The sequence below is a fragment of the Andrena cerasifolii genome, chromosome 9 (assembly GCF_050908995.1).
Source record: "Andrena cerasifolii isolate SP2316 chromosome 9, iyAndCera1_principal, whole genome shotgun sequence".
Lineage (NCBI taxonomy): Eukaryota > Metazoa > Arthropoda > Insecta > Hymenoptera > Andrenidae > Andrena > Andrena cerasifolii.
In genome coordinates this window covers 4,587,780-4,611,673 of record NC_135126.1, presented here as the reverse complement: position 1 = coordinate 4,611,673, position 23,894 = coordinate 4,587,780, and the positions used below count along the sequence as shown (strand labels likewise).

The following is a 23,894-nucleotide window of genomic DNA, read 5'->3' as shown; positions in this document are numbered from 1 at the left end:
TGTTTGCAATGTACACTCATTACGTGGTAAAATCATGTAGACTTTAAAAAGCAAATAAATACGCATGCGAAACGAATTTGTTTCAATATCAACTGATTTGAATTCAGATTTTAGGGGCTACTAGAATAATCCAGCTAATATCGGTTCAAACGATCAGCTGTCACTTTAGAAATCTTACAATAGAACCTGGAGTAATCGACGTTGACTTGAATTACAGTGACTCGCATTAATATTCGGACACTTTTTAAAATCGCATAACTGTTTTAGAATTGGTCCAAACAACTTGATTTTCTTTGAGAAGCTAGAAGGATTAGTTTGCTAACTGACGCGTTTCGTCGTTTTGCAAAAAAATGTATTTAGTTGGAATAGCGAAAAGAATAGAAAATCGTTGATTTCGTGAATTTTCGCGATTCTCGACTTTATTCTGCGATCTTTAAACGTTTGTAGCTCGGAGCAACGTTAACCAATTTTGATGAAATTTTAGGCACGTATACAACTTACTGCAATCTACAAACGGGTTTTTTGAATTTTCATTACAAGCTCACAAAAAAAAGTTTAAAAATCGACCTTTACTATTTTTTTCGCTATTCCAACCAAATACATTTTTTTTTAAAACGACCAAATACGTCATTTAGCAAACTAATCCTTCTAGCTTCTCAAAAAAACTCAAGTCGTTTGGACCAATTCTAAAAAAGTTATGCGATTTTAAAAAGTGTCCGAATATTAATGCGAGCCACTGTATTCACTAGCAACAGGACTTTATCAGGACAGAACGAACTAGATCAGATTCTACGTTACCACAAATCTCTCAAGCTGTTTAATCTGAAATTTCTGGGTGGAGAACAGAGCCCTCGTATTGCCAACACCACGGTGAAAATTCTGAAGCGAATAACACACCTCGACCTCGATCACGGTGGTCATGTCAACATGGGGCGCGTAACAGAGCGCCAGCTTGTCCGCTGTCGGCGCTTCCGTGCGCGGCGGAAACATCCCCAGGATCTCCAGTTTGTCGGTTTCCGGTTCTAGATCCTCGTGACAGCCACTCGGCGCACTAGCGTTTCCCGCACATCACACAAACCACGGCTCGGTGTCAATGCCGCACCACTTCGCGGCAATACTCAATAATCCTTTTCCACGGATCAACAGAAACACACTGGGCACTTTAATCGATCACTCGCCGGCCTCCCGGGGAAACAACCGACAGTCCGGACCCGTACGTCCCGCGAAATAGCCAGCCACCCGTGAGTACACAGGGAAGACTAACGAAATCGAGCCTTCCTCATATCACTTGGAAATCGTCTGTCAAGGAGCAAGCAACGGTGCTCTCGATGAAGAACTAGACACCGAAGGAAGGACGAGACTTCGAAGGAGCACGTCGCGGGTTCACCAGACACCAGGCGGTGTCGGAGGAGCGTGGCCACGCGGATTCGGTGGCCGTCGCGCGCGATTGGACACGCGTCGATTCGAGCATAGCCTTAAACCTACCCCGGAGGGGTTGCATCGATGCGTTCGGCGATTACCACCGTCCGTAGCACGGGGATGCTCTCTGCTCGGACGTCCGACTGCGATAGGAGCGCGAAAGGAGGATTCGCAGGAGTGCGACGGCTTGTGCGCCCGTCGAGTCGAGGGGAGCCGGTGCTCAGGAGGAGAACAGCTGATCGGCTGATTGAGCGGTGTGTTGCGACCGACCGACTGAACCGCGGGGACGACGGTGAACCGTACGAAAGTATAGCTAACAGCCGTGTGCCAGCACGAGGACGAAATGGGAGGTGGCACGGTGTGTGCTCTTACCGAGAGCTACTACTACTACTACCACTACTACAACTACCACCACTGGCGTCCACCACCACCACCATCACCACCACCACTGGCGACCGTCACCACTACCACCACCACCGACGTCGTCTCGTCCTGTGCCAGCAGCTGCACCACCACCACCACTGCCTTAAGAATTCTACCCTACCATCGTGGCGCGAGTGGTGGATAGGAGAGCAGAGAGGTCTCCTTTCTGCACGCGTACGGACGACCGAAATTCCGCCCGAGGATACGCGCCACCACGTGCAACTCTACTCCTAGGGCTGCCCCACCAGCAGACCCAGCGGCCACGATCCACCAGGGGACGTCCCACGACCGAACGAATAGGAGAGATAGCCCGCGGATTCTCGCACGACGCCCGCCGACGCTTCCCGATCGCGATGCAAACCCGCACCCCCTCGAACGCTTCCAGGCTCCGAGCTTTGTCGACGAGCCTCGGCGGGGGTGGCGGATCCTCGACTCTTCCTTTCAGCGCGCGACAGGCGGCGTACGCTTTTCCCCAGCGGCTTCTCCTTCGATGGATACTGGGGAAAACTGTACCGATAATGCAGTAATACGTTCGCAGACCCTTGGCGAAGCCAGCCGCAGCCGCCTCGCTGGGATTCGTTCGAAAAATTACCAGGAATGTGGATATAATGATGCTTAAGTATGCTGGATGTAATATACTTACAAGACTCGAGTGCACATAGTTAATTCTATGCATTATGGTGTAATTAAGTTTGATTACAAAAATTTTCCCAACCTCCATGTACCGTACTTATGGTTTTATTAAATATACTTATTGACGGTAGAAAAAGGCGAAGATGTTATTGAGTTACACGGTCAAGTCACAGTTTTAGCATAGGTAGGATGTCGTTGTAAGAAAAATGATGTTATAATTCATAAGCTACAGCAGAGTGCGATGACGAAGAATTAGGAAATCGTTGGAACGACGGAGGGAATTTATCGATTGCTATTGTAAAATTGCAAACGCCTGCAAATGTGCCGTAACAGGAGCTAATCGTGATAGAAACAGATGCGCTGTCGTACCTTGTAATCTTGCGCAATATAGCCCGTTAGCGACTAGATGCGTTTGAAATATCTGATTATACCTATTGCCCAGTTAATGAAATATGTTGATACCTATAACGAGTTCTATAACGAGCGACTGAAATTTCAAATTTTCCCTTTATGGCTAAGGAGGTGTGTTAGAACCGATAACTCTCACAGCATAATCAGTAGCTTACACGAGCCCGAGCCCAGGTCCGCGCAATCTTTTTACTATTTCCATTAATTAAAAATGTAGCGAGGCCATTTATTCGTTATCTGATAGCGGAGTATTCCAACGTATCCCCTTGGTTTCGACTATTTCCACGCTACCTCTTAATTTACCGTCGCTTCCCACGATTTACGATAGCCGCGCTCCAACCTTTCTTATTACAAGTCATCTTTCATAAACCAGATTACAAAGTCCCGGATTAAAGCCGTACTAAGAACTAATTCCGATCTACTCCCAATATATTCAATTCCATGAAAGAAACGATCCTAAGCATACCTTACAGTCTCTCATTGCCTCCTCCAACACCAACCACGACAAGTTACGCGGGATCTAATGCCACCGCGCGACGAAACGGACTTCATCACCTTAACCTTTCAGCGCGACGAAAAGTCCTATAAATCTATACGTTACCAAAGCCGTTCCATCGAGTTCGTACCTTTCAATGCCTCCGTGTGCTAGGGCATCGTCTCCCAACCCTCCCCTGCAAAACCAGCGTGCGCTTCTCCGATCACGTTGAACGGCGACGCTTAAATCCTAATGGGAGTCTTATCTGTTGCGTCAGCCGTTTGAACCGCGACATGTTAATAATATTTATCGCCGCTCCGCGGGATAAGGATTAGATCGTGGCATCCGATAGCATCTGGCCTCGTTATCGGATTCGAGATTCCCCCAGCAGGGGGCGGGCGTATTAATTAAAAGCGCGCCAGCGGAATCGGGCACCGCGCGTTTCCAGCCGCTTTTCCGTCAACGTTCATTCATACCAGCGGCCGCTATTAATTCGCGCGGTGAAAACGGCCGGCGAGGCGGCGTTATAGGTCGTCGACTCGCGAGGGCCGTGTAATTTATGCCGGTGTAAATTCTGCCGCGTAATTACGCCACGGTGCGCCATTCACGGTTCCAACCAGACATCGTCGGTCGGTGCGAAGAGACGCGGGCGACAGTGCAACATGTTCGACGAGCCGGACGCCCGGGGAGCAGTGGTTTGATAGCGCGAGTCTTAATTAAATGCCCGCGACACGCATGGTCCTGGATTTTTTAGAATGGGACTCGGATAAACCGACGGGAGAAATGAGAAAAGATTTAAGGACTTGGGGAGCACGTGTAGCAGGAGGAGAATGGACGGTACAGCTGTCTGGGCAGGGAAGAAGCAGAGATGGGCAAATAATTATTTGAAATAAAAATTTCGTACACATATTTTTAATTCGAATAATTCTTTGCCCAACTCTGGGAAGAAGTAGGTTCGAATCACTGATTTAACTCGAAGTTGGAATATTTTAGTGTTTTCTCGATTTTTTTGACTCGCGGTCCCTTTTATAATATTTTAATAACCTGCCCCTCCCCCATATATAAGGTGAGGTAAATTTAATAAGGTAAAGAAAACAGATTAAAAATAGGTATTTCAGAATGTAACTCCAACTTAATAATATTGAGAAAAAAATCCACAAGACCGTGGCGACCCCGCAGAAAACACTTCGCGATCTACTCGGGGATCGCGGCCCACAGGTTGGGAATCAAGGGAATATGTGTACGCAGTAATGTGTGATGGCATTTACCTACCTACTCTCGAAAATATATGTACACGCCTAGAAAAACTTGATCATAATGAGACTCTGGGAAGGAGACTTGGAATTCAATTTTCTTGTGAAACTCGGATAATCGTGCGTGTTGCCTATTCGTTTTCTCCGTTATTATATCGCGGGGCGAGCTGCTTGAGAAGCTGCTACGTCTGTATTCACGGAATCAGTACGCGGCTAATCGAGTGCCAGAGCCATTAATTAAGCGGCCCGACCATTTGAATAGCTCTCATATTAGGATTCATTCATTTTCATATCCAATTATAAGTGGTCAACCTTCCGTTAATCGAAACTAAGTTGAACGATTGGACTTTCACGTGGCTCCTCCGCGAGTCATACTTCGGCTGTGCGTCGAATTCGTCCGCGTCAGTCCCACGAAAACCGAGTTCCACGGGCTTCTTGATTAATGATCCGGGCGATCCAGTGCGCGAGAAAGGTGATAATCACTCGACACGATTCCTCCTTGTACCGAGCGCCACTCAAAGGCTGGAGATTCGGTTCCATTTCGGCGCTCGATCAATGACCAAATCGACGATGATCGTCTTAGCTTTCGAGCGCCGCTGATTAATCGTGCCTTTCGTTTCCGTGCCGATCAAAAGCTGCGCGAACGTCGATGTGGCAGAAGAGGGAAAAAAACGGGGTGGCGGCTGAGAGAAAGAGAGAAGAAGGAGAAAAAGTATGGATATCGTGCTGGCGGGGCATTGAAACGGAATAATGTTGAGCCTCCTGGCGCGAGGGAGCCGCAGGCTACCGATCGCGCATCGTGTTGTCATCCGATGCAACAAGAATTTACTGGGGCACCGGGAACTAGTCCGTCCACCGAGTTTCTATCTGATATTTTTCAGTTTCCGCGCGGCGCCGTCCGTCGGTGTAAACTGCGGTCTGCGGTCGAGAAATCGGTAAACCGAACTGAATCGTAAAGACCGCGCGTCGCCGAGGAATTAGCTCCTACGCCACAAAGCGCGGCAATTACCCCATCGCTGTGCGGATCACGGACTCACGCCACAGAAGCGAACACTCTTACTCTTAAGGGACGAGAATTTTCATGCCAAGCTTCTTCCTCGAGAATCTGATCTTTGCTTCTTTGAAACTGGGAGAGGTGACATTTGTTGGAGAAAAGAATTTACGAAAAGGTTAATAAGTCATTTGCTACTCCACTCCGTTTCTTGCATTCGCGTTTCCTCGTTATTTCTGTAATTCATTTTCCTAGATCCCATTTGGTAATACTCGGTAGCAACCGGAACGTTTCACTCGTGCCTACTGTGCTTTGTGATCTTTCGATTCAGCCCGAGGCTGTGATCCCACACCTAGGCCACCGAGAAAATTTCTCGATAGGTGTGCTCTCGTGCGTCTCTAATCACAACACCAGGTGCATTTAACAGCTGTTTTCAGCGTGCAATTTACGTGACTCCAGCTTCTGTCAGTGGCAGTCCTAATTGTCGAGCGTAGGGATAGAGTTGATCTTAAAAGTCGCGTGGGTATTAAGCTAGGCAGTCGAAAAATCGATTTTTTTATTGCGTTTTCCGAAAGTACTATCTTTTCTCGATAAAATGCCGCTTGGTTTATAGTAAAATTTGCAAAATTGTAGATTTGGCAGCTACAAACGTCAAGCGGCAACCTTTAAACGCGTTTTCCTCGAATATTTGTTACTCTTCATTTTTTTCCTGATTGTGAACGATTTGAGGTTCAGATCGACTTGGAAAAAATTACGGGATGTGCAAAACATGTGCCATTTCGGGGCAAACCTATTATAGTGTCGGTAAAAATGCGAGATTTTCATAAAAAAATTAAGAAGTCGCCGGGTTTTTGTAGCGCACAAACAATGATGGTCTGGGTTAAAAAAATTCGGTGACTTCTTAATTTTTTTATGAAAATCTCGAATTTTTACGGACCCTATAAGAGGTTTGCCCCGAAATGGCACTTGTTTTATACATCCTGTAATTTTTTCCAAGTCGATCTGAACCTCAATTCGTTCGCAATCAGGAACAAAATGAAGAGTAACAAATATTCGAGGAAAACGCGTTTAAAGGTTGCCGCTTGACGTTTTTAGCTGCCAAAACTACAATTTTGCGAATTTTACTATAAACCAAGCGGCATTTTATTCAGAAAGGATAGTACTTTCGGAAAATGCAATACAAAAAATCGATTTTTCGACTGCCTAGTCCCCGTAAGCCGAGCAATCAGATTTATAAGGCACAGTATCGTAGACGCGGAGACCTTACGTTCAATAAATAATGAGACCGCGTTCTCTCGAAAAATCTGTCAGAATTTTGGCAAGCATTTCACAAATCCGGTCTAGACACGTGTAATTTCTACGACTCGTTTCTCATCGACTAAGAATAGGTTCCTAGACATCATGGACTCCATGACGTTTGAAAAAAAAAACCACCGGGCAGTTCGCGTAATTTCAATATACCGATTATCAATTCGTCAGGCTCTGGACATCTGTTTCTATTGCAGATTAGAAAGTGATTTAATGCTGTCCACTCTGTTCCCCCGAACCGGCCAGCGAGAGGTGGTCATTTGAAATTTAGAAAGTAGTCAAATTCGACGCAGTTGACTTTCAAAATTATACTCCTCGCGATACTTGAATTTTTAAATAGTTCCAGGCAGGCCCAAGTACCTTTCCTCTACCAACACTTCTACATATTGTCTCGTGCTACTTATCGCTATTACTACCTGTCGGTTAAATCGTAATTTATGTCACCGTTTGATCAAGAATTATTTATCGATTCAGGGAAGCCTGTGGCATTCCCCACGTCCCAATATTTTTCTAAACCCTCCTAAATCGTAGATTCTGCATTAGCGCCAAAGTGGCTCCCGCTTCTTTTCTTTTTTTTTGCGAACGATTCCAATCTCCTAATAAATTTATCACCGATGAATCAATTTATAACCGTGCCCACATTAAGCCACGGTAGAACGTTCATCCCATCTTTGCAAATATATTTCGCCGTTATTTATTAGCGTTCGCCCGTAGATGTGCGCGAAGGCGCCTGTTCGAAATCCTAAAAAATATCATCTCCGACACGCTGCCTGCCGGGTATGTGTGTCGCGGGAAGCAGCGGCGTGAGAGTGAACTGTCGATAAAGGAATAGCTGAGGTGGTAATCATCGGTAATCTCCAGTCCGTTACTTGCGTAAAAGCAGTAATTGCCACTGTTACGCCGCGGATTAGTTTGAAATGGTTACAGCTGTTCGACTCGGGGAGCTTGTTATTTAGTCGTTCATTTAGGATCCGATGCCTGATGATCCACCACCCTGTGGAACGATCGACCCGACTAAATCGCTCGGTCCTACCTTCGAACTCTGTGTACTCGGTGTTCCTCTTTTACCTAGACAGTTATGCAATGCGTGTCTTCTGTTAGCTCCTAATAAAGAAGAGTGGCACTTAACAGGATTGCCGCGAATAAGTTTTAAATTACGTACTCTGTAAAAACTGCCCGCGTCATTGTCGATTGCGTGAGCATGCATCATAGGTGTACAGCACAGTGACGATCGCGTAACGCGGCGTTACTCTCTTGCATAGAATTGTACGCAAATTTAGCACAGCTGTTCGTGCTAAAGAATGTGAGATTAAAATTTAATTTCAAATAACAGAGCGTGTGCAAGGACTTCTGATTAACACGTGACCATTACTGTTGCCGTTAAAAGCTGAACCTCTCCCAGAAAGCCCTACCGCGAACCTCGAGTTGCTCGATACTGAGAGGATAGCGACCATCTATTCACGATTACAATCGGTCAGCAACGAAGATACGCACCGGTGTACGGGCACGAAAGGCACGTACGAGTCGAACGAGGAGAAGACGAAGCTGCAGAGAAGCCGAAGAAAGAGCTCTGGATGAAGATAGTGGGAGAGGGAAGTCGCTAAACGGCATTCCAAGCGGACCATCCAGCGCCACCCAACGGTAACCAACGCATGACGCCCTTATCTTGCCTCCTGTTACCGCACCTTTCCTTACGTTACCTTAACGGATCGGCCACGGTCAAGGAGACCGCCGATTTCGCGTCACATCGCTCAACGAAGGCTCACAATTTTCTCCAACTGCGCTGCTCAGCGACAGTGGACTTTGGTGAGCCCCCCGAGCTCCCACCTCAAGTGCTCCCCGAGGAGTCGGATGCAACAGGTCGAAATCATCAGGAATAGTAATTTGCAATACTGTTATTCGGTGTAAGACCACTTGGAGGATTAGTGTATGGATAATTGAAGGGTAGTGTGTGCAGTGAAATAAAGGGAGAGGGGTAAAGTGGGACAGGTGATTTTTAAAAGGTCCTGCTCTTAGTCTCCCAGTGGTATCAAAAGAGTGACATTGATTGTTGGAATTCTCTGGTGGGATATATTTGTTTAAGGTGATAAGGAGATTTGGGGAATGTTAGAGAGGTGGAAGAATTACAATTACGCAATGCTACTTGATTTTTTAAACGTTCTTTTACGACTTGGCGTAAGTTTGATAGCAGAGACTGATTAAAGAGAAGCTTCAGGATTAGTTAATTAAATTTCTGTGTAAAATGGTAATTACCAGCGGAGGTACACTTAAACTTAGGTATCCGAGTGCGGTTGGGAAGTAGGTGCCGACGTTCGTGGGAAGAAGGTCAATCCTTCAAATACATTCTAGTTAAAATTACTTCTTTGTAGACCAACTGCACACGGCGCGGTTGATCGAATCAGCTTTTTGCCTCGCGATGGATGATTTGTAGAAATGCTTCTTCTGTCAAGAATTGGTTTTCAGTTCTATCAGGCATCTATCTATCCTTTTCGCCGATAACTGTATTACGCGCGAGGAGACTGACAGAGTAACTGCTTATTGCGACCGCAGATATTGAGTTTCGTGTTATCATCGGTGATCAAATTTGCTACTTTTCATAGCGGAAATACAAGTGCGTACTTTACAACAAAGGATCTTAATGCAACACGCAATGTAACTTATACGAAACACAGAGCCCTTCAAGTACATCATAAAATTCAACACACTGAATCTTAATTTTCCAAATTCGAAGCTTGCAAAGTGTGCTTTTAACTTAAGGCTCCATTCGACTTTGCCGGATGAAAAAGAGGCGTATTTTCATGAATTTACTTTCAAGAACTCATATACGAATTTTAATGCCTTTTTGGTTAAATGTTTATTATTCCTTGCCGTATAGAATCGTATCTTTCATGTTTCCAATATACAATTGCAAACAAAACCAAGGATTTTCTTATTTCTAGTATAATTAAATTGTGGGTGGACCTAAAACTTTAATAAATGAATTTAATTGAACAACTCTTTTTCCGTAAATAGTACGAAATATCTTCGGGCAGAATCGTAACTATTTCTTTCAAGTCCCACCAATTTGCTAACTTCTAATTTGTTTCGTTTATTAGGCTCATCGACAATGTAATTATACTAGAAATAAGAAAATCCTTGGTTTTTTATTTCAGGGAAGAATTGGGGCCACCGATACAATCGCAAATTTGCAACTCCGCCGCGCGAGGCCTAACGAACGTGTCCATGTATCTCCATTTCTACCGAACACTTTGTAACGAAAAAATTAATTTTGATTCTTTGAATGTGAACTAAAATACCCTGAAAGTTTGGAAAAGATCCGATCAACAGTTTCTTAGAAAAAAATTCCCAAGAATCACCTTAATCCTAGCGTCCTAAATAGGCCTCCCCTTTAAAGTGGTCCTAAAATCATAATAATAGAATTATTATGTCCTATAGGGGTGTACACATAAAGTGGAGTAGAATCATCCAGGTATCAAAAATAAAATTTTTACACGACATAATCATTCTATTTTTATCATTTTAGAACCACTTTGACGCAAAGAAGGACTTCCGCAGTGTTCTCGCTGCGGCACAAACATTGCGACTTAAATCCACACATTTCTATTTATATTTTAGGAATTTAAAAAATACAGTTCTATACAGCAAGGAAGAATAAATATTTAACAAAAAAAAGCATTAAAATCTGTACAGTCGTTACTGAAAAAAAAATTCATGAAAACATGCCTCCTATTCTACCAGCAAAGTAGAATGGACCCTTAAGCTGTTGTCTCTACAAATACATTCATTTTATGACACAGATCTCAGTGTACATATTCTAACATATTCATCGCGTCTTGTTTCAGCCTTGTATCCCACATACGCAAGAAATATCGAAGCTTTTTACAATAAAAACTGCAGCGTACCGACGCTTTTACTTCGCCACCTGTTAACATCCCTGCTACGATTGTTCGTACGTCCACGGTGAATGCAGGTTCGGTGCAAGCCGATTGTTTACACGTTCGTCTATGAATGCTGAACCGATTGGCGTACACCATATTCCCATTTCTTCGTTGCATTCCCGCGAATCATTTTTTATCGCATCGACACGCTGCGCGCAATTCCCCCCCGATCTGGCCGAATGCAAATCACAAGGAATTGTAACGTCGCGTTAGAATGGGCGTTTTTATGCCGCGAATAATGGAGCAAGTTGCAGCAAGGAAGTGCATGCGAGCCTTTGAGAGCGCACCGTTGCTAATCGATAATAAAGAAGCGCGAGCAACAGTAAGTAACAACTTTGCGCGTTTCGCGAAAGCTGCCTGCGTTGCTCGAACGACGAGTGCCCTTAAACGTACTCTCCCTGTCCCTGTTTCGAGCTACGAAACAAGATATGTTAGTTGGAATATCTTGGCGATGTTTCGAGGGAAGATAAACTTACGTTTTTATATCGAGAAGCATCGTGGAAGGAATCCTCAAGATATTCAGGTTAACGAATGCATTAATTCGTAAGCGAAGATGCCTGAACGAAACAAGAGCAGTGTCGCTTTAGCAAACTACGTTGCTTATTAGGGGTGGTTTGAAAAGAAGCAACCGCGGATCGAGTGGTTTGTTTTATAGGAGCTAAATAACGCGACGTGACATCGTAGCCTGAATCACTGTAATCTCGCGAGTCGTCTGCGTTCCAGCATTCCCAACCTACTTCAATTAATAATTTTCCACGAGCCGTTACGCAACGATTTGTGCACCGTCGCCGACGTGTAGGTTAAACCAATTACGTTAATTGGAGCACGCGGCACGACGGAAATTTCGAACCGTTTAAAGGGCAGGCGGAGTGTTCGAACTGTTCACCGTGTCTGTATCACTTTCGAGGATTTATGACGGTGTCTGAGTGAGCTCCGGAATCTAATGATACAACCACGAAGCTCTCCTGCGAGTTTTAGGCGTGAAAGTATTCTTTCCCCGAGGACGCTTCGTTAGTACCTTCTTCGTTAATAGCGTCGGATTAATCATCGCAACGTTTACGAGGTTTTGATGTCATCTAATCAACTGAAACTCCACTCCCCAGCTTCTCCATCCTTCAGAATCTCATTTCGCGTTGACCGCATTTCCCGTTTTGCAGTCTCATCTTATTGCGCTCGTACCTTTTCCACGAAACCCTCGATTCCTTCACTGTCCCTTCTCATTCTACTCGAATCCTTTGTAACAACAAGTGAGAAAGATAGAATAAAGAAGATTATCGATCCCATCGATTTTGAAGCTACCAAAACAGATTTTCAGTAGAGATACCGCCATACTGAACAGACAGCATTTCCTTCGTCATTCCTTCTCCGAAACCCTGACCCTCCACTCACAAGATCCTGCACCTATCTCGAAGCAGTATAAAGCAGGTCACAACTGTCCTACTAATAACGCACTCATTCTCCTGAATCAACCGAAGTCCTGGATTCTACTGTCCCCTTACCCAATTCCAACTACCAATTAACCCTTAACCGGTATACTGTTTTTGGCAAACGTGACTGGTATACTGGGGTCGTGGCAGACCCCAAATAAAAAAGGACACAGAAATTTGTAAATTCGACACTAGAGCAACCACTATGAATATTTTCATCTTAGGTGATGTATAAAATAATAGAAGCGTAGAAAGTTAAACTATTATTATAAAATTAATTAGAAATTCAGTTTACCAACTTAGACAACCGAAAATTGTACATCGAACTTTGGGTGCATGGGGTCACGAACGACCCCAGGATACCAGTTAAGGGTTAAAGTACAGCATCCTCGAACTAGCAACCTGACAAACCTTTCCAAACCTCCCAGAACTCTGAACTCACGCGGCGACCGTCTTTTCAAATCGACTGAGAATTCGCGAAGGGACTTCGTCGGTATCGTGCTTCTCTAATTACGACCCTCCTCGAAGATAAACGAGCTGCTGCTCGGTCCCGCGTCGCTAATGGCTCGGGATCCTCGGCAAATAAAGGCGACGATGAAAAAGCGATGGACGCAGAGGAGGCGAGGGCGGCTGGATCGTTCGGCAACAATGATGTTCACCGTTAATTTGAGTGGACGAGCGAATCGGCCGTTTATCGTTCCGCCGGCGTGAAGGCCGTGGACACGGCGGTGCGCACGCGTGTGTACACGCCGCGTACCTGTGCACAGTGCACACGGCCGGCAGGCGAGAGTCCGGTCCAGAGGGTTCAAGCTAACGGGACCGAAAAGCCGATCGTAAGCGCGGCTGTGTGACCAGCACGTTTCGCACACCCGCGCGAAACACGCACGTGCACGGGCGTGTGTGCACGCCGCGCCGGGAGGAAAAAGGTTTTTACAGTCCTAGAACGTGTCCGCGGCGAGCGTCACGCGGGTAGACGATACACGTCGACTACTGTACACACGCCGAGAGTTCGACGTCGCGTCGCTCCTCGGCGCGTAATCGCCGGTGATTTCAATGCCCGCCGCGGGTCCTTCGCGAGATAATTGGCCCTGTAATTGGGCTGGGACGAGGCAAGTCGCTGTATAGAAGCTTGCGAGAGGTGAACAGTCTTCGCGTGGGCAGTTGGAATTTTTTCATTCCTTCGAACGTGTCCCCTTGATTGGTAATTTTTGATTGGTAAAGTTTTGGGTGGAGATTCTACGGAAAAGTAGGGAATTTCCCTGCTTTTTTATTTGCCATCCGCATCTCCCGCTGTCTAACTTTTGGCGAGACACCGCGGTCTCTTGCAGGGACCTTCTGCTTCTGTTCCGGAAAAATATTTCGTTCTTTTCGTTTATCGTTTTCGTTTCTGTTCCGTTCCGGGTCCCTGGTCTTTTGTCTACAAATACTCTGCTTTCTCGTCTCCGGCATGACGAATCGAGCTTACCGTTACATGTATTTTTACTTCAGCTTCGTTCACTTTATGTTCAATGAACTATTATACATAGACATTCAATTTTGTCACAGTTATCCACCCGGTTTCCTGTGGCTAGGGCTGCCATTAGTCCGGGTTTTCCCGGATTTGTCCTCTTTTTTTAGGACGTCCGGCGACGTGCGGGGGGATTTCAGCTTTTTCTTACATTACAGTCTGTGCATAATTTACAGAAATTTTTGTCTTAGGATATCGTACCTAATATGAGAAACAGTTAAAGGTGTCCGGGGTTCAAGTGGAAATGTCCGGGGTTTTAATGCTCTCTGTTCTAGATTACTGGTTCTCGCCAAAGAGATCGGTAGCGCTATATAATTCGGCTATGAGAGTTCGTAGAGAGGGTCGTGTTTGAAGATTCGGCGCACCTAGGCTAGTCTGCCGCTCTTTCCGTGAAATATCGTCAATTTAACGTCGTCTTTTAATTTACCAATTGACACAATTTTAAATTTAACTTCATATGACAACTCACATACGAGTTATTGCTAATTTGCTACACGAAAAGAAAGCGAACTGCCTTTAAAGTTGCCTGAAGCCTCTGTATTTTTTTTTTCAAAGTTTTTCTAATTTTTTCGCCGAAATTCACCGTCCCCCAAAAATCGCCGCCCTAAGCTGCAGACGGATCTGTTAGGCTGGAGTTCGTAAGACGACTTCTGGTGTATATAATTAAGATCGAAGGTTCCCCAAAAATCTGAATAACCGTTATTGCGAATCGAAATGTCGCGCAGGGTTAAAGGGGCTTTATGGAGATTCGCCGGCGCGTCCGTTACTGTTAAAGATCCAATCGCTATTAGTCAGAGGAAATGTCAGTTGGAACGTTTTCATAGCGCTGCTGCGCACGTGTGCGAGCGATCTATTGCGCAACGGAGCGGTCCGGGCCGCTTTACAATGTTAAACGGCAAGTGTGACTCGGGTTTAGTCTCGAATTTATCAATCGGACGTCTCGTAATGCAATACAAATGGGGAGTCGCCGATTCTTCGCGGTTAGACGCCATAATTAACGTCTCACGACCGTCAGAGCGGGCATTAATTATACGCCAGAGACGGTATTGCTTCATTATTCCCTCCTCTGGATGGTAACGCGTACGATCGCGGCGATGATTTCTTTCAAATGAAAGCGGACAGATACGCGAAACCCTTACATCTTGGGCGGCAAGTATTTAATTATAGCCCGCGCGTGGACGCCTAACAGGTTCGCTTGAAATTATCACTGAAACGTGCGCAAACTTCGCTGCGACAAAACTAAGTCTACCATAATCACATCTTACGGCAAACCTTGGAATATTGATAGAGAAAATGAAATAATACCCCACTATGGCCGGTATTCATAGTCGCTACTTACTCTTAAGCGAATGTTTAAGCATGCGGCATCCTCTACTGACTTAGTAGCTAATAAAGGATGCCGAATGCTTAAGCATTTGCTTAAGAATAAGTAACGGCTATGAATACCGGCCTATAAATGTTTTCGAATATACCCTACATAGTTCATTAGCTTTTTCTCTCGATGGAATTTTTGTTAAATAGAAGACCACTCTCTTTATTTGGTGGTTGTTTTTAACTCCCATTTCATTTCATCGGCGAGTTATTGCAAAAGTAAAACTTCGTTTCAAATTTAACTTGTATTTCTTTTAATTATCAGCCACTCCTTGGGAAACAGGTTTTAGCACTCAATACCATCCGGTAATAATATCCAGAAAGCATATTTCGACTGTTAATACTCAAACTCGTCCACTATCGTTCGAATAAAATGGGGAACTGCTCCGATAAAGCAGTGCTCCCTACTGGTTCCATTTAACAAGGGGAGATCCCGAACCCGAAAATTAAAAAAATTCTGAAACTTTGGAAGTATGTAGGGGATTTCCTCCTGATTACAACGCAATTTTTATTCGATCCCCAAATTCACTCGAAGGCGGTGAAATTAACCCCCGAAAATTCGGCTATTTTCCGATTTTGTGTTATAACTCGCGAAATGTAAGAGATGGAAAACAAGTTTCCAGACAAAAGTTACTTCTTTTAATTAGATCTATCATTTGACAAGAAAATTATTTTACAGTTCACGAGTTACAACGGAAAATCGGAAATTGACTCCTGAAAATCCGGTGATTTTCCGATTTTGTGTTATAACTCGTGAACAGTAAAATATTTTCTTCTACCAAATGCTAGATCTATTTTTTTTCTATCTCTTACAGTTCACGAGTTATAACACAAAATCGGAAAATAACTGGATTTTCAGGGGTCAATTACACCCCCTTAGAGTGGATTTAGGCAGCAAACAAAAATTGCGTTGTAATCAGGGGGAAATTCCCTACATATTCACAAAGTTTCAGAATTTTTTGAACTTGCGGGTTCGGAATGTTCCCTTGTAAGAAACGTCAGAAGCGGGTGTGTTTTCGGCTACGGGTCAATGTCCAGGCGACGGGATTGTTTCCGTTCATTAAAATACAGCTATACGGGATGATAATTCGAAGCCGAAAGGCACCGTTTATGCGCATAATAATTATTAAACGAGGCTCGATGAAATATACGCGCTCGCGTTGGATCAACTTGATTTGCAGTCACCACGAGAACGCGGTCGCAAATTTATTCCACGCTCGATGGCAAAGTGTCTACATCCTAGGGCCAATCTACCCCAACAATTCCCTATTTACAATTTCGATTAGTCACAGATTAGGAAGTGCTTGCTCGCGTGTGCGTGCCTGCCTTCGATCGGCAACGTCTCGAAGGCATCGATCTCCTCTGTCGACAATTTTAATAATCAATTCGGTAACTCTCATGGATTTTAGTTATATAATCGGGGTTTTAAAAATACACGCGAACTAGTTATTTTAATTTCTAACAACGCGTGGACGTTTATGTTGCGTTTCAAAGGTTTTGAATGAAAATTCGACTGGATATAGAGAGCAAAGCAGAATACAGAGTTGGGAATAAATTAGGGAGAGATTCCTCGCAGATACTCGGTGGAAGCAAGACTTCCTCGTTTCGCAACATCTCAAATCTGTCAAATTCGAAATTATGGTCAGCCGCGGGAACACAAGCGTTCCCTTCTTTTCCGCGAAAGCACGGTTTCACGATTTCTTTCGTCGCTTAAACGAACCGCATTCCAGGAACAAAAACGCCGTATCTCGCGCCTATTTACTTCGATCTACCTCGCTGGCTCTGGACGGTGCAAAAACGAAATGTATCGCTTGTCTCTCCCCGTTTGATACGGAAAATAATTTTCAGTATCCGCAATAAAGGCACCGTTATTTATAGTCGCCCCGACAGATCCTGCCCAGCTTTCACCATTCGCTTCGTTCCTAAAGGAAAAATGATTCACGCGCTTTTTTGCTGGCCTCCGCTGATTATCAAATCGACACACGTTACACCCGATATCCAATCGGAATTGGACGCTGCCAATCTGCCGAGCGCGGAAACACTAAATCACTGGATCCCTCTAAGTCGTCGTTGGCTCTTTCATTTCCTCCGTAACTTTTGCCACGCTCAACCTTTTGTTAGCGACGATCGACCGACGTCAACGTGCAAGCCGACGCGATCGAAATAAATATCCACGCGTACATACGTTACCAGCTAGACGCATAAATCTATCTTTTTGATCGCCGCGCTCCAAGAGATTGAACCAGGATGGTGCAATGCGCGTGGTCATTAATTGGATTGATTTATTGGCTCTCGGTTGCACGCTTCTGTCAAAAGGATAATATTTTACGGTGTCTCTAAAGCTTCGGTACGAAGCGAAATATGGATGCTGGTGAAAATGAATTTGGGTGAACACTAATCACCCATTAGTTTACCCGTCCTTCTTCTTCGATTCTAATAGTTTTTCTTTTCTTTATCAAATATTCGGTTGGAACGAATGTTCGTAGTGTTCTTCAATAGACAGCGTTGGGACCAATGAAAAGTAGGGGAGGCCGGGGCTAAAAGTTCCGATTTCGATAAAGCATAAAAAATGACTGGAAAATAATGTAGGTATTCTCTTCACTATTGACTAATTTCTTGTTAAATTTATTGTATCTTCTGATTTTAAGCTTGTGTTTAATATATTGTAATAGGTTTTCCATAGAAAGTAATTGATTTGTGGATGATCGAAGCGGAACTTCTTACCCCTATATGGGGCAAGTTGTTATCGCATTGGGGTAAGTTGTTACTATGATATAAGAGTTGCCTTTTAATGAAATAAAGCAGAATTTTATTAATAATGGTTATTTATGAAGGTTCGGACCAACAAAAATGTATTATCTTTAAAAGAAAACCAAAAGCGACAGTTTTTATTTATCTTTACGCATAACTTCGATCGAAGTCGTGTCCCTTTCCGCCTTTCATTCATATGTTCGCATCTTAAAGCACAGCGGAAACAATTTATACATTTGCGGCAGGTCTGTGAAGATAGCACCCCCAAATTCGAAATTTTGGAAAAACTCAACGGCATTCGTTTGTCCATCCTTTGCCCACGTTTGCCCATAAAAAATTTTTTTTGCCCACCCTCCAAAAAAAGTTATGAGCAAAATAAAAAATTTGTCTTCATCACCCATCATGAACGCATTTCAATTTTTTAATAGAAGGATACGAATGTACCCGACCTGGCCACGTTTGCCCACTCTCAGATTTCATTTGCCCACCCTCCAGAATTTAAATAAAAAATAAAAACCGCGAAAAAATGGGTACAGATGAAGCGATCGCGTTAAAGTTCGATTATTCTCGAAAATATTATCAAAATCGTTCTTTCAACGATGCAGTCCGTTAGTTTAGACGTAGAAGAGATTTACCCATGCATTAATTTCGTATGCCCACCGTTCAGAATCGAATTATTAATGAAGATAGCCAAGAAGTGCGGTACCCGTTGAAGCGATCGCGTTAAAGTTCGATTTTTCTGGAAAATATTATCAAAATCGTTCTTTCAACGATGCAGTCCGTTAGTTTAGATGTAGAAGAGATTTGCCCATGCATTAATTTCGTATGCCCACCGTTCAGAATCGAATTATTAATGAAGATAGCCAAGAAGTGCGGTACCCGTTGAAGCGATCGCGTTAAAGTTCGATTTTTCTGGAAAATATTATCAAAATCGTTCTTTCAACGATGCAGTCCGTTAGTTTAGACGTAGAAGAGATTTGCCCATGTATTAATTTCGTATGCCCACCCTCCAGAATCGAATTATTAATAAAGATAGCCAAGAAGTGCGGTACCCGTTGAACCGAATACCTTTCCGTTCGTTTTTTTTCCGAATGAATTATCAAAATCTATTGTTCTTACCGTAAAGGTTGAAGGTGTTTGGTGACATGTTATCCAAGAAATGTTGCACACACTTATTTCTCACTTTATTCGAACGACACTTCAATTTGTATCGCTCATCGAATACTTCACACTTTTCACACATCTGCAGCACGTGCAGAATAACACCAGAGTGGTTTTCTAGTCATCTTTCACTAATTACCGCAATGATATCGCACAACGGAAAATAATATAATATCACAGTTACTTCACAAACCGTAAATGAATGCACGGTCTCGCAAGAGTTACGTCCGAACTCTGTAGACCGACTGACTTTCGTGCGTCGTTGGAAACAATTCGAGGGTATCGCAGGACATCTGTTTACGTTTCGGCACGTTCGATGACGACACGCAGCGCTGATACCCTCAAGGGTCGCAGCGCCGAGTTCCACTGCCTAAACGTAAACAGAGGTCTGCGATAGTCTCGAATTCTCTCCAACGACGCACTTCTTGGCTACCTTTATTAATAATTCGATTCTGGAGGGTGGGCATACGAAATTAATGCATGGGCAAATCTCTTCTACGTCTAAACTAACGGACTGCATCGTTGAAAGAACGATTTCGATAATATTTTCCAGAAAAATCGAACTTTAACGCGATCGCTTCACCTGTACCCTTCTTTTCGAGGTTTTTTATTTTTTATTTAAATTCTGGAGGGTGGGCAAATGAAATCTGAGAGTGTCCGACCCTCTGAAGGTTAACATGGAACGAAAAAGCGCCTGGTATGTGTTGCGCTGGAGGGGAAATGAATGTCCCAAATTTTCCGAAATAATATGAAGAAAGTAAGCTTTCTTTCAAAATACTTAATTTCCTTAAAAGATATTAATTCTAATAAACATGAATACCTTTTAAACATCTAATAACATTTATATAAGTTGTGACAGGTAAATTTACACGAAGTCACTGCCTATGGAATAATAAAGAATAGTACTTGCCCCACAATACTCTACATATGTATTCTGAAAGTTAGGACCCAGAGAGGGGTGGGGGGCAAGAGGCCCTGGCACCCCCCGCCCCCAAAAAAGGAAAAAGGAAATTAATGTAACCACGACTGAAGTAATTCAAGAGCTTATTGTTAGTAAAAACAAAAGAAAACTAGATTTTATTCCATAAATAAATTTGTATAATCACCTAATGAATCTTACTAAATTTGCATTAAAAATGTTTTTACCCGGTAAACTCGCCTCCCCCTAGACTAAATCCTGAGTGTACTGGGTGAGACAAAATGGCACATATCACGCGGCTGAATAGCTCTATGTACAAAAATCTAGATATTGTCTTAGAATTTCATTTAAAAAACGCTACGGACTTTCGTTTCAACCCAGTACATCAACGAAAAATTGTTTGCCATTATTTAGAGCATGCACAAAGTGACTCGTCGCGGGGCAACGGACTAATCTGTCAGCATCGTGCTTCCTACGATTCATAATCTCTCCTCGAAGCAATATCCCTTAATCTGTCACTTGAACGACGCGTTCCCACCGCTCGCTATCCTCGCGCGGCTGAATAACGCGCGCTTCATCTAGGTGCACGCGTCCATGCACGCGCGGTGCATCTACAACGAATGAACGCGGTCCGCGGCGAGAGGCGAACGCGCATAATACGGCCAGCATCAATTAGATCGTGTTATGCTAATGCTGACCGCGTGTATGGATCGGAATATACACGGAGCGGAGCACCAATCATCTCGCAAGCTGCAGCAACGGATCCTCGTAGGCGGCCGCCAACTATAACCCGCCGTGGACACAGGTTCAAAGCGGACCGGGCAGGTGCAGCGCGTTAAGTGAACTTGTTAGGGCGGAAGAACGAGAACTGGCCGTGAACATAATTGGAACGTCGGATCCGTGCTTTGTTCCAATCACGCGACGTTTGCTTCGATCAGGCGGAAGATACGCTGCAGAACGACGAATACCTATCACTGGATAGCTGGTGAACGAGATTTATAAAGTCCGGATACCAACGTGGAATGTTTGATGTTACTTTCGTTAATTTGATGCATTTATGCGAAATAGATTTGATGACGTAGGAGAACGACAAACGAGGATTTACACGCATACTTTCTACGTACAGGTCTGGGTTAGGGCGCATTGTATCCCCAGGGAAGTCCCCGAGTCCTCGGGGAATAGGTGCGGAGTATGCACCAACATCATGCGCGTGAGGGGGGGGCAAGCGGACGAATCGCTAGTTTGCCCCCGCATCAAGTCCTCCTCCTCAGGCGCGCTACTCCGCACCCGAGGACGACCACCGTGGAGTTTTAGTGGGTGCGAGCCCCACATAACCCCTGACCCTCCCCCGAGGGTTAGGGGTATCCGTTAGGGATTTCTCCACGTCAAAAAAAAAAAAAAAAAAAAAAAAAAAAAAAAAAAAAAAAAAAAAAAAAAAGGGCGCATTGTACTTGTAGGTACATTAGGGTGTTTCGTATTATAAGGTTAAAATTAAAATATTACATTTTTTGTTTTTTACTTCGCTCGTGTTCTAATTCATATTAATATAGAAAGAGTATCTGACAATTTTTAGGAAGATTGAGTAATATTTAGGGGTTGCACACTTTGCACACTAAATAATATGTAGTAGGCTAAGGAAACACGATTTCCAATGATAATTATTTGTATTCCCAAGTCCTTAAAAAAGAAACTAAACTTCAAAGAAGACTTAATTACAAGGGGAGGACACCATGTCGTAGACACCGATTTTTATGAGCCTTGGCACGATGGATCTATGTCGAAAATAAGTAAATAGGTGTTCGAGCGTTTCTGCCAATGAGCCTTAATAATAGAGATATTTACATGGAAATTATTAAAAATTGCATAGTGGCCGTGGGGTTTTAGTGGGTAAAAATCCCACACTACCCTGTCGCCCCGGGGAATTCACCTCTGAAGGAGTCAGGGTGCATTTTGAAGATTTCCCGAAGTTAAAAAAAGTTTATAAAAGAAATAAATTATAAAAAAAAATTATAATTTTTTTTTAACTTGGAAGGGAATCTCCCTCGGGCGCCAGGGTAGTGTAGGATTTTTACTCACTAAAACCCCACGGCCACTATGAAATTTTTAATAATTCCATGTAAATATCTCTATTATTAAGGCCTATTGGCTGAAACGCTCGGACACCTATTTACTTATTTTCGGCATAGATCCAGCGTGCCAAGGCTCATCAAAATCGGTGTCTACCACATGGTGTCCTCCCCTTGTTAGATAAATTTATATTTTATTATTATTGTTCACGTCTATAACCCTCCGCTTCTAATTTTTTATTAATAACTTGGATATTACTTGATACACAGTGTGGGTGACGGGAAAGTGAATGACTCCTGTAGTTCAGTCGTGATGGCTTTTATTGCTCGACGTTGAACAGGCACGGTGTCGTCCGTACTGTTCTCTGGTTTGGTCCTGACTGTTGCTGTGTGGGCTCTCGGCGCGGATCTTTCGGGGACCGTCGTCTCTCGCGTCGCACAGGATGTTTATCCCATAACTTATCGACGACGGTCCTCGTCGCTTTCCGAGAACCCCCAAGATGCTATTGAAACGCTACGCATCGACGCCGAAATTCGAAACGTCGCCGATAACGTTACTGTCGCCGACGACCAAACTAACAGCCTGGTCGAATTGAGGCGGCGTGCTCGTTGCACGGGCCGCCACACACAGAGAAACTGTTGTGCTTCAACGATGTCAGATAAGTAAGTAACATTTCCGTATAAAAGTTTCTGTTGTAAATGTAACAGTTTCTGCGTAATCGTAATCCAAATTCAAAGTATTACTACCGCCCCAGGTCTATCCTAATGATAAAACTGTGCAACCCCTAAATATCATTAAATTCGTCTAAAATTTGGCATACAGATCACTTAGACGAATAGGACCAAGAGGGGCCGAGCAAAGTTACATGAAAATAGCAAAATTCGGAAAATTGAAACACCCTAAGGTACATGCATATAATGGAATAGTAATGGTTTGTAGGAAGTGGTAGCTTGAAGGAGACTTCGAAAAGAAATTAGCTTAATAACAACGATACACAGGCACTTTATAATCGTACTATGTTTTACCAGTTGTCTCAAGAGTGATATGCTGATTCAATGAGCAGCTACGCGACAACCGCGTACCGAGTCGAGCAAAAAGGTTATCTCGTACTGGATGGTTGACTTTATTAGCTCGATTCCTGAACTATCGCCATCAGAATCGACGCGGGAGCGGCGCGTTCACGAACGTCATGGATGAATATCGAAGGAGGAGTGGGACAAGCAAAAGTTCATGGCTGCCACTTTTTCTTTTAATCGTGATAACGCGCGGGTATGCGCGTGATTAGCGTTGCAAAATGCCAATAACAGCCGTTAATAAGGATCCCTGTTACCGTATTAGGCGGCCATCGATTGAACGCGTGAAATTAATGGTAATGATGAATTTATCGGCGCTTATTCATTTCCACGCGCTGGCATTTTACTAATTAATCATATACCGAACGTTCCCTGCGTCTTCTCAATTCGAATGGCGATCGTGCTGATTTGTCGAAAGGGGGCGCTTATTATTTCGTGACGTCAGTAATTATTTAAGCAATCTTACAAGAAATCGCCTGCATAATTACTCAAGCTTACTAGGATAGCATCTATCCTTTTAATCGAGACCAAACTGACTGTACTCTAATCAGTGGTGAATATTTTTCAAAAGCACCGGCTTCGCATATTTTATTCGCGATAACAATAACCACGAGAACGAAGCCTTCGTGACCAAGAAATCTCTCTTTAAAAAATACACCGGGCCGCGCGTTGGTAAGAAATAGTCGCGTGACAACGAATCCCTGACTTGTACCAATAAGTCAGTCGGTCCACCTTGTTGCACCGATAGAAAAATATCGCGGCCAATAAAT

The 23,894-nt window shown here is 43.9% G+C and overlaps 1 protein-coding gene across 7 annotated transcripts in view; it reads right to left on the bottom strand.

The window, feature by feature from the left end:
- Nucleotides 1-23,894, bottom strand: part of Tfap-2 (transcription factor AP-2) — a 225,496-nt gene that overhangs the window by 71,937 nt on the left and 129,665 nt on the right. Inside the window, exon 1 of one of the 7 annotated variants that reach the window (XM_076820674.1) lies at nt 898-1,225. The exons of the other annotated variants lie outside the window; for them this stretch is intronic. Coding sequence (XP_076676789.1) covers nt 898-990 — 93 coding nt within the window. The 5' untranslated portion in view covers nt 991-1,225. Of the gene's footprint in view, nt 1-897; nt 1,226-23,894 lie in introns of those variants that run through there. 7 annotated transcript variants of the gene reach the window in all.